General features: G+C 41.7%; 1 protein-coding gene across 1 annotated transcript in view; it reads left to right on the top strand.

The window, feature by feature from the left end:
* Positions 1-2,742: 2,742 nt before the first annotated feature.
* DDX1 (DEAD-box helicase 1) overlaps positions 2,743-13,754 on the top strand; it is a 37,438-nt gene continuing 26,426 nt past the window's right edge. Inside the window, exons 1-9 of the mRNA XM_058682574.1 lie at positions 2,743-2,838; positions 5,953-6,004; positions 6,290-6,353; positions 7,242-7,271; positions 8,233-8,329; positions 10,544-10,591; positions 12,355-12,438; positions 12,667-12,750; positions 13,120-13,196. Of these exons, the coding sequence (XP_058538557.1) occupies positions 2,823-2,838; positions 5,953-6,004; positions 6,290-6,353; positions 7,242-7,271; positions 8,233-8,329; positions 10,544-10,591; positions 12,355-12,438; positions 12,667-12,750; positions 13,120-13,196 (552 nt within the window). The 5' untranslated portion in view covers positions 2,743-2,822. The remainder of the gene's footprint in view (positions 2,839-5,952; positions 6,005-6,289; positions 6,354-7,241; positions 7,272-8,232; positions 8,330-10,543; positions 10,592-12,354; positions 12,439-12,666; positions 12,751-13,119; positions 13,197-13,754) is intronic.

Below are 13,754 nucleotides of genomic sequence, written 5' to 3' on the forward strand. Positions count from 1 at the left end.
AACTTTACTAGGCTCAGCGGCAGTTTGGGGCCACCTAGTGGTGGCTGTCCTCCCGCCTAATTATCTCCTGGTAGCTGGATTTCTGGAAGTAGGCCGGGATTCTAGCACTGTTTCCTAATAGTAGACCTCCATTTTATCAGATTGTTCTGGGAAGGGTAGACCAGCAGGATGCTGGACTGGGAGCACCCATCCTCTATTTCTTGGTTTAGTGAAGGAATTGCCTGCCACTTCTTTGCCTGGCCTTGTCCTTACCTGCCAAGGTGGGTAGCCAATCACATTTTATCCTAACTCACATTATTGAGGGTATTACCACACGCAAACACACACACACACACACACACACACACGCACGATATTTATTAAAATGGTATATTAAATGAGATAAACTTGATAAGGCATAAGGAGAAAACATCATTCATCACCTTGAAACCCTCTCCATGGGCTCTTTTCCTGACCTAGGTAGATGCCTCTGGCATCTTCTAAAGCTTTTCTGGTTACTCTCAAATAATGAAAAGTTGTCTGGTTACTTTCATCACAATTATAGTCTCATTTCTGTAATTAAACTATCAAGTCCAGGGGCACCTGGGTGGCTCAGTCAGTCAAGCATTCTGACTTCTGCTCAGGTCATGATCTCACGGTTTGTGAGTCTGAGCCCTGTGTTGGGCTCTGTGCTGACAGCTCAGAGCCTGGAGCCTGCTTCGGATTCGGTATCTCCCTCTCTCTCTGCCCCTCCCTCACTCTCTCTCTCTCTCTCTCTCTCAAAAATAAATAAACATTAAAAAATTTTAACTATCAAGTCCAGTGTCATGATCAAAATTCACAACTTTAACGAAAATTATAGCTTCCTTCCTCCCCGGGTTGGCCATAGGGTGGAGTGTGGTCAGTCTCTGCTCTCCCCTCTCCCATTAGCTGTTGTTTCTGGTGTCTGGCGAGAGATAAAGTCACGTGTGGTGGGGAAGGTACCTACCTCCATCCGGCTGGCGTCATAGTGATCTGGTTCTGGTGCTCTCTGATTTTTTTCTCTGAGGGGGTACTTTCTGTAGGTGTTTTGGAGATTCTTTTGCTGGTATCTTCCAGGTCTAACTCACATAAGGCAGGTGATCTCTCTCCTCTGGTTAGAAGGCATGTACAACAGGGTTCTTTGGGAGTCCCTCTGCTGTGTCTTTTAGCTCTCCAGGCAGCTCTCTTGAGCACATTGCCTTTAAAGATAGCTTCAAGTCTGTTCCCAGAGGTCCGGTTAGCCCTTGGGAGAAAAATCTTATGTGTTTCTGCCTCAGGTGTTAGAAATGTGGCCCGCTCCCTCAGCAGCCTGGTCTTCCGCTTTGTCCTTTCCTGCCACATCTTCTCACAGCATGCCTTATGCTTCCCAAACCCCAGAGAGCAAAAGGTCTCTGAGTAGTGCCCGGAAAAATACTTTCACTCTTGAGAGAGGAAAAATGCCATAGGGTGTCAACGGTTCTCTTCAGAGAGACCTTTTTTCTTATACCTTCAATCCTCTCATACATATTAGGTAGGGAATGGCTAAAGGACCAAAAAGCAGATTTCAGATTTCCCTTTTGCAAATGCTGCATGATATGGGAACTTCTGTCTGTCTTTGGAATGTGGCATCTATTTAGAATTGCCACACTGCATAACTCTCACGGGTATCATTTGTAGAAATGTATATAAAACGTATGACAACATAGAATATAAGGGAAATGGTGCCCCCTGGAGGTGTGAAGCTGCAGGCCTGAATGTATTGTCCCTGGCTGTTGGAGCTTCAAGAGAATCCGTTACATGTAACAGTAATAGAGCTAACACTTATATATTGTTACATGTGCTATGCTTTACCTACTTAATTCTCCCAACAATCCTATAAGACAGGGACAATTATTCATGGATAGTTTACAGATGAGTAAACTGAAGCCCAGGCTTGCTAAGGTTACACAGGTTACTCAAGGAAGTAGGGATCCTGAAGCTGGACGTCTAACTCCACCCATACATCTTGCCTGAGGGGTTTCCTTTTCTCCAGGTCGGTCTGTGGTCAGCTAAAGATGGTCCAGCATGCACCCTGGAGTTAAGCAGATGTGGCTCGGATCCCCCGCTGCCGTTTAGTAGCTGCAGGTGGCTTTACATGAGTTACTTAACTTCCCTGAATCTCTGTGTCCTCAAGGAAAGATACTGATACTTCCTGTGCGTAGAGGGAGGATTAAACATTGATCTACTTTTCCCATCTCTCTGCAAAGAGAAAGGAGTCAAAACTGTATGGAAGTCAAACTTGATATCATCAGTACTACATGAAACAACAAAACGGACGTTGGGAAGCCTAAATCAAAAGTATTACGTGAATGCCTACTGGGTGCAGACCCTCACTGGTATAGGTTTTGCGGGCAATGAGCGCAGTGCATCCTTTCCATCGTTCACACACCACAAGGCCCTGCTTTTTCAGAAGTCGGGGTGCTGAGTGAGGCAGCGGAGAGGGCAACGTCTTACCCTCTGATCATCCAGGACCATTGTGTGACCTTCATCACATAACGTCTGCTTCCTCACATGTGGAAAAGTGGTCCCGATGACACATGGCATGCTCTAAACAACAGGTAACTATTATCGCGGCTAATGACGACGGGTCCTGGCTACCTACGAAGGCGAGGTCCGGCTGAACCTGGTCAACGCGCTGCGGGGGCCAGGCCGGGCCTTTCTTTCTGCCGGAACCGTTCTCCCCGGCCTGAGGTCCTACCCGGACTGGGAAAGCTGCAGGCCGAGGGCCGGAAGCGCGCGCTGCCAAGAAGCGTGTCAGTGCGGAGGGAGGGAGAGCGAGCGGAGCCGCGCAGGACGGGGCGAAGATGGCGGCCTTTTCTGGTGCGTCTTTGGAGCGGGGGCTGGTGCAGGCGGCTCCATCCACGCCGCGGCGCCGGCAAGCGGGCGGGAAGCCATTGGGGCGGTGGGGGGATGGGGGCGGTGGGGACAAGTGCGGCGCGCTCCGGGAGGGAGCTGTCCGCAGCGGTCCCCGAACTGCGGGGGGACCAGTGGCGGCCTCCGCCTCGGTGTTGGCGAGTGCCTTTCTCTGCAGGTGCTGCCCGCCGGGCCTCCCCCGGCACCCTCTCGCCTTTCTCCCCCGCCGTCGGCCGGCCTGCCCGGGCACCCGCGGCAGCGAAAACGACGCGGCGGCGTAGCGCTAGGCCTCCGGCCTGTCGTACGTGGCAGTGGCGCTCGGGAGCCCTCTTCTGCCCGCGCCCGTTCCGGGCCTGGCCAGGCCGAGAAGCAGCGGGGCGTGGGGAAGGGTCAGTCGGAAATGCCCGTCCTGCCTCTGTCCAGTCTTTTCAGGCCTTCCTAAAACGAAAAGTCGCAGGCACACCTCTGATCATTATTTGTTGCCAAACGCTGCTGTAGCAACATTAACGTTCTATGTTGAAGCATATTCGCAGACACACCAGCCCAGCATACATTTTGGAAACTCATTTGTTCTTAGTTGGCGGTACGATGCCCTCCTTTATTCCAAACACTGATTTGAGGTGGCTGATCTAACCCCAAAGTTGTCGTTTTCCCGTCTTCTCTGTCCTCCTTTTTACATCCAGTTTTAGAAGCTGCCATAAGCCTTATGTATACGAAAGGTGGCGAATTTATGTAGCCATATACATATCAAGTGAGGCCTACTGTCTTTTGATGCCCTTAACCTATGAAGATGACTTCAGATATAACACAATACTGTACTTTCTTCGGCTTACACCTACAAGAAGATTAGGAATTCCACGCCTTTAGTCACGAGATGCGATTTCTGATTTGTTTTAGTTGCATCTTATAATAGCAGGTAAGGGGAAATGTACTTAGACTGGTAGCTGTTTTTCTTCGCCCAACTCTCCTGGAATAAGATGTTAGAGCCAAGGTGCGCAGAGCAGTTTCAGATTGTCATTTTATTAGGTTCACTTCTTTGGGAGTCATGCGCAAATTTCAGTGATGTTAGGGTGAAGGACTAGAAGAGTGTGTGATACGAAATAAAGACAAGTAGGATTACAGAACATGAATATTCCTATTGTTCCCTTCAATATTTAAGTGTTATATTTATAGAAAACATGGTTTCAAAGCAAACATGCAGAGAACATGACCAGAATGAAACAAGAAATTGTCCGGGGTTACCGACCCAGGTCATGATCTCAGGGTTGATGAGTTTGAGCCTCCTTATCCTGCTCTGCGCTGATGGTGTGGAGCCTGCTTGGGATTCTCCCCCTCACTCCCTCTGCCCCTCCCCTGCTCCCGCTTGCTCTCTCTCTCTCAAAAAGTAGATAAACTAAAAAAAAAAAAAAAAAAAAAAAGTTTGGAACTTGCTGAAAGCAGTCTCTGGTTACTACTTGTGTAACAATTTCACCGGCAGCCTCAGCTTGCAGTATACTCAGTGCAGCGTGTTTAAGACTGTCTCCTTTTTTCGGGGCGCCTGGGTGGCGCAGTCGGTTAAGCGTCCGACTTCAGCCAGGTCACGATCTCGCGGTCCGTAGTTCGAGCCCCGCGTCAGGCTCTGGGCTGACGGCTCAGAGCCTGGAGCCTGTTTCCGATTCTGTGTCTCCCTCTCTCTCTGCCCCTCCCCCGTTCATGCTCTGTCTCTCTCTGTCCCAAAAATAAATAAAACACGTTGGAAAAAAAATTAAAAAAAAAAAAAGAAAAAGACTGTCTCCTTTTTTCTAGCAGTTTGCATTTTAGAGAGAATACAGCTAGACCCTAATGGGAACAATTCTTAGAAAGCTCTGCTTGGATATACAGCTTTAGATCTTGATTACTTTTTTGATTTGTGAATTTTCCTGGGGAGATTTAGAGGTAGGAGAACCTTTTTTGGAAACGATTTCATACTTTCCTATGTCATTAGTACTTATATGAACTAGTTTACTATGTACTAAAATTTTAGCGTTCTACCTATTTTGCTGTGTTACTTGCTAGGGTGATTCTTCTCACCAAGTGCAAAGAAAAAGCAGTTTTCGCACTGGATATATTCAATTTATAGATTTATGCCATTTCACAATTATAAGAAATAAAAAAGTTCCCTTAAAAATTAAAAAAAAAATCCAAATTGGTTATCCCTGGGGTTTAGGAATGTTTGAGTATTATTAAATTTTTCATAAGAATATATGTTTTTGTAATAGTAATAAAAGCTGCATTTGTGTAAATGGAGACTTAAAAATCACTTATTTGGAAGGGAGGTTTACACAATCCAACTAACCACTCCATGTGTGCCAGCTACTACAGTTCATTTGAGAAATGACAAAAATGACAAAATTCAATCAGAAATAACCCAATCTATTCATTTAGGACTGGCTTCAAAGTGAATTATTTAAATATGAGAAAAATTAAGAATAGTAGTTCTTCAGCTGTGATTTCTAAGTATCCAGCTTTTCACAACTGGCCCCTCCCTTTTCAGTTAGTCGGAGTTTGATCCTGGCTGCCAATAAGCGTGGGCCTCTCTCTCCACTTGTCTGTTCACTTTTCTCAGGTCGCTGAGGCTAATCACATGGTTCTCAAATAGTGAAGGTGCATAACTTCCACATTATTTCTAGATGAAACAACCAAAACGTTGGTCAAGATAGAACCTTCTCTCCAAGTCTGGTAGATTTTTCTTCACTAGCCCTAGGAAGGAAGGACTGGTGGCTACTGTGTATCGAGTGACGACCATGTATCACATATTTTCATCTATAATCTTCCATAGCTCTACAACGCAGATGCTATCAGTCTGATTTTATGTGGAGAAAATAGGTGTATAGTTTTGCAAGCTGTAGAGCTTGCCAAGGTCACATTGCTAGTAAGTGAGAGTTTATTCGTGAACTCAAGTCTTTCTCCAAAACTATACTCTTTTAATGGTGCCGTACGCAGGAGGTACTAAAGAACAGCTGTGCTTCAAAGCCTTTTCCCTGTTCTCTGAACAGTCCTTTTAAGAGCAGTATGATTTCAATTTAGTGTGCTCAACTTCTTACAATTGATCTTTGTTTTCAGAGATGGGTGTCATGCCTGAGATTGCTCAAGCTGTAGAGGAGATGGATTGGCTGTAAGTACATAAAACTTAAATGCACCTGTGACAACAATGTTCAGTAATTTAAGGAGTTGCTAGAGATTCTATCAAAAATTTTGGAGTCTAGTTGGTAAGTAAAATTCAGTTTTTCTTAGGATTCTCTTATTCTCTAGAAAGCTTCCCTTTTATACTTTGATAATATTTTTAGTTGGAAAAGATGGGTACTGTTTACCAAATAAAATTCTCTTTTAGATTTATAGTTTAGCATGACTTATTTAGCTTTTTTACTAACTCGAATTCTTCGAAATATGATTCTTTCAGTCTCCCAACTGATATCCAGGCTGAATCTATTCCACTGATCCTAGGAGGCGGTGATGTACTTATGGTATGTTTACATTTGGTGAGGTCTTTCTGGGTTGAGGACACACAGTTCTGGGACTGTTTGTGACCACTTTAAGAGCTCCCCAGGCTTGAAAATGATACTTTCACCAAATTACTTTTATTCATACCGTATTCAAAGTACTGAGGTAGAAGTTGTAGGGAACACAAAGGTGGATTAGATACGCTCTTTACTCTTGAGAAGCTGAAACCCTGTGGCACAGTAAGACAGGTACACGGGTAAGTGTTGTACAAGAGGCTCTACTTGGGGTAAGTAAATTTTGGACAAAGGAAAGCTGAAAGAGAAAACCTTATATGTAGAGAGCGTATCAACAAAAGCAGCGAGCAGGAGGATGTAGGAGTTGACCCCTGAGTAATTCGATCAGATGGTAGCATAAAATGTGTGTGTTGGGGGCAGGGTGTGTAACTCGGGGTAAGATGGGAAGTACATAGTGGGTCAAATTACTTGGGCTCTTTCTCAAGTATCATGTTAAAGAATTGATATTTGTTGGCAGTGGGGCTCATTGGACATTTTTAAGTGGGGATGTGTTATATAGTTGTAACCATGTTGATGAAGACTGATTTGGTAGCAGTTGTAGTATAGCTCAGAGTTTAGATACTGGTAGGATACTTCTGTAATGATCTAGGTTAGAATGATGAGGGCTTGGATTTGAATGGTAGCAGTGGGAAAAGAACGGGAGAGCAGATCCTTGAGCGATGGGAGAGAAGTGACAAGATTGGCAATAGAGTTGACTGCAGAAACCTGAGTCATCTGGAGGCACTGTGACAATAAAGGTAGCTAGTCAAGTCTTAAAGATTTCTATGTAGTATCATGTTAATTTGGCTTTCCTAATTGGCAACTTAAATGATAAAATCAACTTTTTTTTCCATTTAGGCTGCAGAAACAGGAAGTGGAAAAACTGGTGTAAGTAATGAACTTAAATTGATTTACTTTGTAAGAGTTATTTTGTTTTAAGCTTATTTATTTATTTTGAGAGAGAGAGTGCGAGCTCACATGCACAAGAGCAGGGGAGGGGCAGAGAGAGAGGGAGAGAGAATCTCAAGCAGGCTCCATACTCCATGTGGCTCTCACGACTGTGAGATAATGACCTGAGCTGAAATCAGGACTGAGCCACCCAGGCGCCCCTGTAAGAGTTAATTTTTAAAGTAAGTTTGAACGTAGCTTCTGCTTTGAAGTATTTAATAAAACAACCTTTTCCAAAATGTAAGGAATTGAGGGGCACCTGGGTGGCTCAGTCGGTTGGGCTTGCGACTTTGGCTCAAGTCATGAGTTCTGGCCTGCTTGGGATGCTGTCTCCCTCTCTGTGCCCCTCCCCCACGCTCACGCTGTCTCTCAAAAATGAATAAACACTTAAAAAAAATGTAAGGGATTGATTGCCACCGAGGGTGATATTCTTGTTGCCCCCTAATTCTGAAATAGGGTCTACAAGAGTATACCTTTAAGAATAGTGAAGTTTTAAACTGGTCTTGTATAAAGAGTTGTAGTATCTTCTGTATTTATACTTATTTCTGAATTTTAGTGCAATGGCTCTATAATAAACAGGCTGACAGTAGGGGTTGCTCTCCTGTTGGCCTGGACCAGAGAAGTAGTGTGTCAGCCTGGAAAGTAGTTTCCTGCTTTAGTTTAGGCTCATTATGCAGGTCCCCTTTGTGTATTGTTTTGGGCTATCAGCTGTCTCCTCTTGCCTTCATTTAATCAACTCTCTTATTACCTTGCTCATGTTTTGGGTTTGGACAAATGAAATTAGAGTAGCAGTCTGGAATATGTAATTATTGAATGTGCATGCATAGCTTCTGTAATGTCTGTTGTCAAACTGTCATTAATATCTGAATGCTAATGTAGAGAACAATTGTTTCTTTGATAGGCTTTCAGTATTCCAGTTATCCAGATAGTTTATGAGACTCTGAAAGACCAACAGGAAGGCAAAAAAGGAAAAACAACAATTAAAACCGGTGCTTCAGGTAATTTTTGCATAGTAATATTTACCTTTTGCATAAAAATAGTAATTCTCATTCTTGGCATTGACAGACGGGAGGTCAGAGTGTGCATTTTTATTGTCGATATCTGAGGGGAGGGGTAATGGCATTTGGTGCCTTGGAAACCAGGGATACTGAATGTCATTTACAGCATAAACAGTGAAAGATTGTCCCTCCTAGGGGTGCCTGGGTGGCTCAGTCGGTTAAGCATCAGACTTTGGCTCATGTCCTGGTTCGTGGGTTCGCGCCCTGCGTCAGGCTCTGTGCTGATAGCTCAGAGCCTGGAATCTGCTTCAGATTCTGTGTCTCCCTCTCTCTCTGCCCCTCCCCCACGCCCGCTCACTTGCTGTCTCTGTCTCTCCGAAAAATAAACATTAAAAAAAAGATTGTCTCCTAAAATACTAGTGGTGCTCTCTTTGAGAGAATAATACCCTTATGTCTAATATTGAAGATACGTTGGTGCAGTATTTTACAAAGGTATTAAGGATTTTATTAAAAAATTGATGGAGTAAAAATCCATGATGGTGGGAAGTATTGCCTTCCACAGGGAAAAGAGGCATGCATTTTCCCTTTAAGATAAGAAAGGGGTCCAGGAAGTTAAAATGTAAAGTATAAATTTCAAACTCAGTTTTAGTCCCATTTACTTTGAGACTGGTCTTTTATTAGGATTTCTGGTCCTATCTGTGCCATGAACAATCTTACATCAATTTCCTCATCTGTAAATTGTGTTGCTTTTGTTAAATGGTTCTGAATTCCATTCTACCTTGAATAATTTATGGTTTTGTTAATACTTTGACAAAATTTATTTTAAATTTTAAATTTAAATTTAAAATTTTTATTTAAAAAATTTTTATGTTTTAAGTCCTATTTGTTTCATGATACAAAACAGCATTGTGGCAAAATTGCAAGCTTAAGTGGAGTGAACTGGGTATATCAACATTTTTCTTCTCAGTAATTTAAAGATACAATGTTGCATAGTCCATAGAATGAACTCATTTGTAGAGGAATTGCGAGGTAATGGATATGAAGTCTTTAGACTGTTGGCCTACTTGAAAGTAGTTTCAGAACTTGTAACAACAGTAAACCATCATTTATGAGAGATGGTGATACAGGAGCATCCTTCCAAAGGAGGATAACCAGAATGGTAGTAGTTTTGAATATCATGGCCTGTGAGAAATAAATTAGATATTTATTGATTTAAAATATTTATTTCTTTATTTAGAGAGAAAGCGCGCGAGTTGGGGAGAGGCAGAGTGAGAGGGGGAGAGAGAATCCCAAGCAGGCCCTGCCCTATCAGCATGGGAGCCTAGTCGGGTCTTGACACCTTAAACTGGGAGATCAAGAAACTAGATGTGTAAACATAGAGAAATAAGTAAAAAAAAGTGTTGGGATAATTGTTAAATCATTGAAATCATTGAAGGGATCTGGAGAGAAAATACTTGTTCTAGAAAGGAGCAGGACTAATTAGAAATAACCTAATGAAGATTTCTGTGTAAATACTTACTAATTAGCTCAATTGAGCCCACAATGAAAGAGAGAGCCTCAGAGGAAGTTACTTCTCCATCAGAGTGTTTAAGCAGACGATAGATATCATTTGACCACAAGTAATCTAGGAAAGATTTCTACATTGGTCAGGAAACTGGGCCGGAAAACATGTAGAGTTCTCTAGCTATTACAATTCTTTGGTTATCCATAGACTATTAAGGCGTTTTAGAAAACGAAAATGCTGATCCCATGCAAGGGAGGAGGAAAAAAAAAAATTGTGACTTTTGAATGTGATATGGACTTAATTAAAATAAAGAACTTTTCTTTTAAAAATGATAGTGATACTTAACTAGATCTTGATATGTTGGTCATTTATTTCCATTATGATTGTAATCAGGTTATTTAGTTACCAAAACTTCATTTATCAGTGCCTTCATAGTTCTTACAGGGATCAGTGCCTTCTACTACAAAGTGCAGTGAAGGAAGTGAGGAGAAAAGGTTTTAGCCCAGAAGGCCCGTGATTATTGCCTTTGACCTGTTTCAGTTTTCACTTTCAATTTTGCCTTGAATAAACACGGCAGAGCTTTTACTTGTACATTCCAAATAATGTATAAAGCCATATTAAATCCAGAGGAATTAAGGTATGTAAAATATAAAATGTTTGGCTTGTTTTTAGAGAGTTTTCAATTTCATATGTTTGTAACTTATTTTTAGTGCTCAACAAATGGCAAATGAACCCATATGATAGAGGATCTGCTTTTGGTAAGTGGATAGATTTTTCCTGACCCAAATAGGAAACTTGGAAATTGCAAAAGATAGAGGTGTATTTGTTTAATATTTAAAAACATATGTGTAAGAGATACCACAGAAGAACGTCAGTAGACAAAAACAAAAAAGTGCAGAAAGAACACTTGCAGTGTTGATGACGGATGCAGAAACCGTATAAAATGGCAAGGGGTCTCATGTAGATAACAAGTTACCTGTTTGGTGAGAAAGATAACCCGTAAAGAAAGTGGCTGAAGGATGTGAATCAGCAGTGCCCACGAGAGCAGATCCAAATGACAACAGTCGTTCAGAGACAATGTTTACAGATAGCAGCTAAGTGGAAATTAAAGTTGCAGTGAGGTGTCGTTTTATACCCATTTGATTGGCAGCAGTCGAACAGAGTGATAACCAGCCTATCAAATTACTGCCTTTCTGGAAAGCAGTTTGGCATTGCTGGTTAAAAATATGTGTATACTTCTGGAAGGTCTAGCCCATTGTAGTATGAGTGCCCGTATGTGAGGGTATACATACAGAGCTGTTAGATGTGGCGTCACTTGTAAATGGTAAAAACTGACGAGAGGATGAATCCCATTACTGCCCAGAGATTGGTTAACAAAGATTAGGGTGTATCTGAGGACCATCGTGTGGCCTTTATAGAGAATGAGGCAGAACTGTAGTGTTGACTTGAAGAATTTTCGCCAGGTGTGGGTGAGAACGGAAGCAGGATACAAAGAAGTAGAGGGAGTGTGAGTAATCACGCCCCAGACAGACCAACAGAACATGTAAACTGCTGCTCTCCACCACGTGACTTCTAGTTTGTATAAAGTTTCTATCTGTATGCATGCGTAAAGAATTTTAAATATAAAAATTTTAAGGATTTGCCATTGCTTAGATAACTTTTTAAAGAGTTTAAAGTTTTATGGAACATAGTACCCATACGAATAAGAATTTATACTTTGAATAAATAATTTAATTTCCGATGAGTGAAGTAAAACGTGTGATGAGATGCTTTTCTTGAGGGTTTGTTGTACGTTCAGATAGGGAACTGGGGTCGTAAGCCTGAGCCGGGACAGAAGTTACAGTTTCTTTCCAGGACAAACGAAGGCTGTATGCTTTACTTAGAGCCAGTGAGCGCTGACAAGCACTGTGACTGCCCATGAGGTATAATACAGAACATCGTTTAGTAGGGTCCTAATATTAGCGAATAACCACAGGTTTATTTATTTGTGCTTTTCCCCCACTTTCTCTGCGGTTTCTGGATCCGTGGATTGGGGAATGAGCCAGAGATAGTTCCCGTTTTCCTTTTAGTGTCGTATTTGCTCAAGCTCTAATTTAAGCATAAAGTCAGAGCAATAGGTATTGATGAGTGAGTGCTGCATCACCTCGTAGTATCCATTTCTTTAAAAGACTCTAGACAAGGACTGTCTGAACACATTTGTGTTGGTGATGTAGCTGAGTTATCGGTGTGAGTGAGATTAGGTGCCGTGGTGACTCCTTTCCAGACTTGATGCAGTAAAGTCTCACCTGAGTTAATAGATGACAGTATAGATAACAATATAGAAACTAGTCTGCCACATGGCCAGGGCCTTCCAGGGGATGAATAAGGGTGATTACCTGTAGGGAAGATCTTGTTACTCAGGATCAGTAAGTCTCAGCGTCTGGAACATTGCAACAAGTGAAAGAATTATTTTATTGGTGAGACTGAATGCTTAATTTACATAATTGTACTGACATTTTTTTTGCGTTTTTCTCAAATCCAGCAATTGGGTCAGATGGTCTTTGTTGTCAAAGCAGAGAAGTGAAGGAGTGGCACGGATGCAGAGCCACTAAAGGGTTGACGAAAGGTATTTAAATAGCATTTGTACTTGTCTCAGCTTGTGAAGTAATGTATTAATACATGAGCTTGCTTTCTGTGGCTTTAAGTAAGGATCTGAGAAGATTTCTAATGTTACAAAAAGACAGACCGCTCTTCATTTGGAACATACAAATTGTAATTCAGAAACAATGGGAAAGTGGCTACATGGCAAATGAATCCTAGGTGTGTATAAACCTCGGAGTATTTGCCCTTACAGGAAAGCACTACTATGAAGTATCCTGTCACGACCAAGGATTGTGCAGGGTTGGCTGGTCTTCCATGCAGGCTTCCTTAGACCTAGGTAAGCATTTCTAAGATAAACTGAATTTACGGATTTATATTTGTGGATTGTTGACATTTATTACAGTGGGGAGCAAAATAAATAAGCATAACCATATGAAGTTTATATTTTAGAAACTTGGACATAAATGTATGTATACTCACTGTGTTCCAAAAGGATTTGAAGTGTTAAGAAGTACATACTGTAACAGTATAAAATGAGGAGGAACAAAGTTAAGAAAAAGAGTAAAGTTAGTATGAATAAATATGCACCACACAGCGTAGCATAGATGCTTCAAGTTATTGTAGATTTGTGAACTTCTTTTATGGGCGGAGTGTTTAGTTTTACGTTTACTCTTAACCAATAAATAACGTGTATTTTAAAATCTAGGTACTGACAAGTTTGGATTTGGCTTTGGTGGAACAGGAAAGAAATCCCATAATAAACAGTTTGATAATTATGGAGAGGTAAGTTGTATTCTCGACCTAATCGTGGCATTACTAAGTTCTCTTGCGTACGTACTTGATCACTTGTGACATGACTGAGGATATAAAAGTGACTCTCAGATTCAAGTGGATTTTCTGAATGTTTTCCACAGAAAGTTCAGATTTGGACTTCAGTGAAGAAATGTTACAAAATGAGCTAAATATTTTTCCCTGTGGCCATTTATTAGCCTTTCCAAATATACTACTTTGTTTTGTTTTCATCCATTTTGATTTTGGCTTTGACTTGAATGCATTATGTTCTTCTCATTTCTTGTTTTTGATCTTGAAAATCTAATCATGAATCTAAATGTAGTTTTTAATGTGGATGAGCCCGAGTATCCTGTTGATTCTAAAAAGCCTGTCAAGATGCCTCTGTTGTTACATATGATATGCTGTAATAGGCATTTTTGTTTGTTTTGTTTTTAAAGATTTTATTTTTAAGTAATCTCTATCCCCAACATGGGACTCAAACTCACGACCTCAAGATCAAGAGTCGCATGCTCCACTGACTGAGCCAGTCAGGCGCCTGAAATAATGGCA

The sequence above is a fragment of the Neofelis nebulosa genome, chromosome 9 (assembly GCF_028018385.1).
Source record: "Neofelis nebulosa isolate mNeoNeb1 chromosome 9, mNeoNeb1.pri, whole genome shotgun sequence".
Classification (NCBI taxonomy): Eukaryota; Metazoa; Chordata; class Mammalia; order Carnivora; family Felidae; genus Neofelis; species Neofelis nebulosa.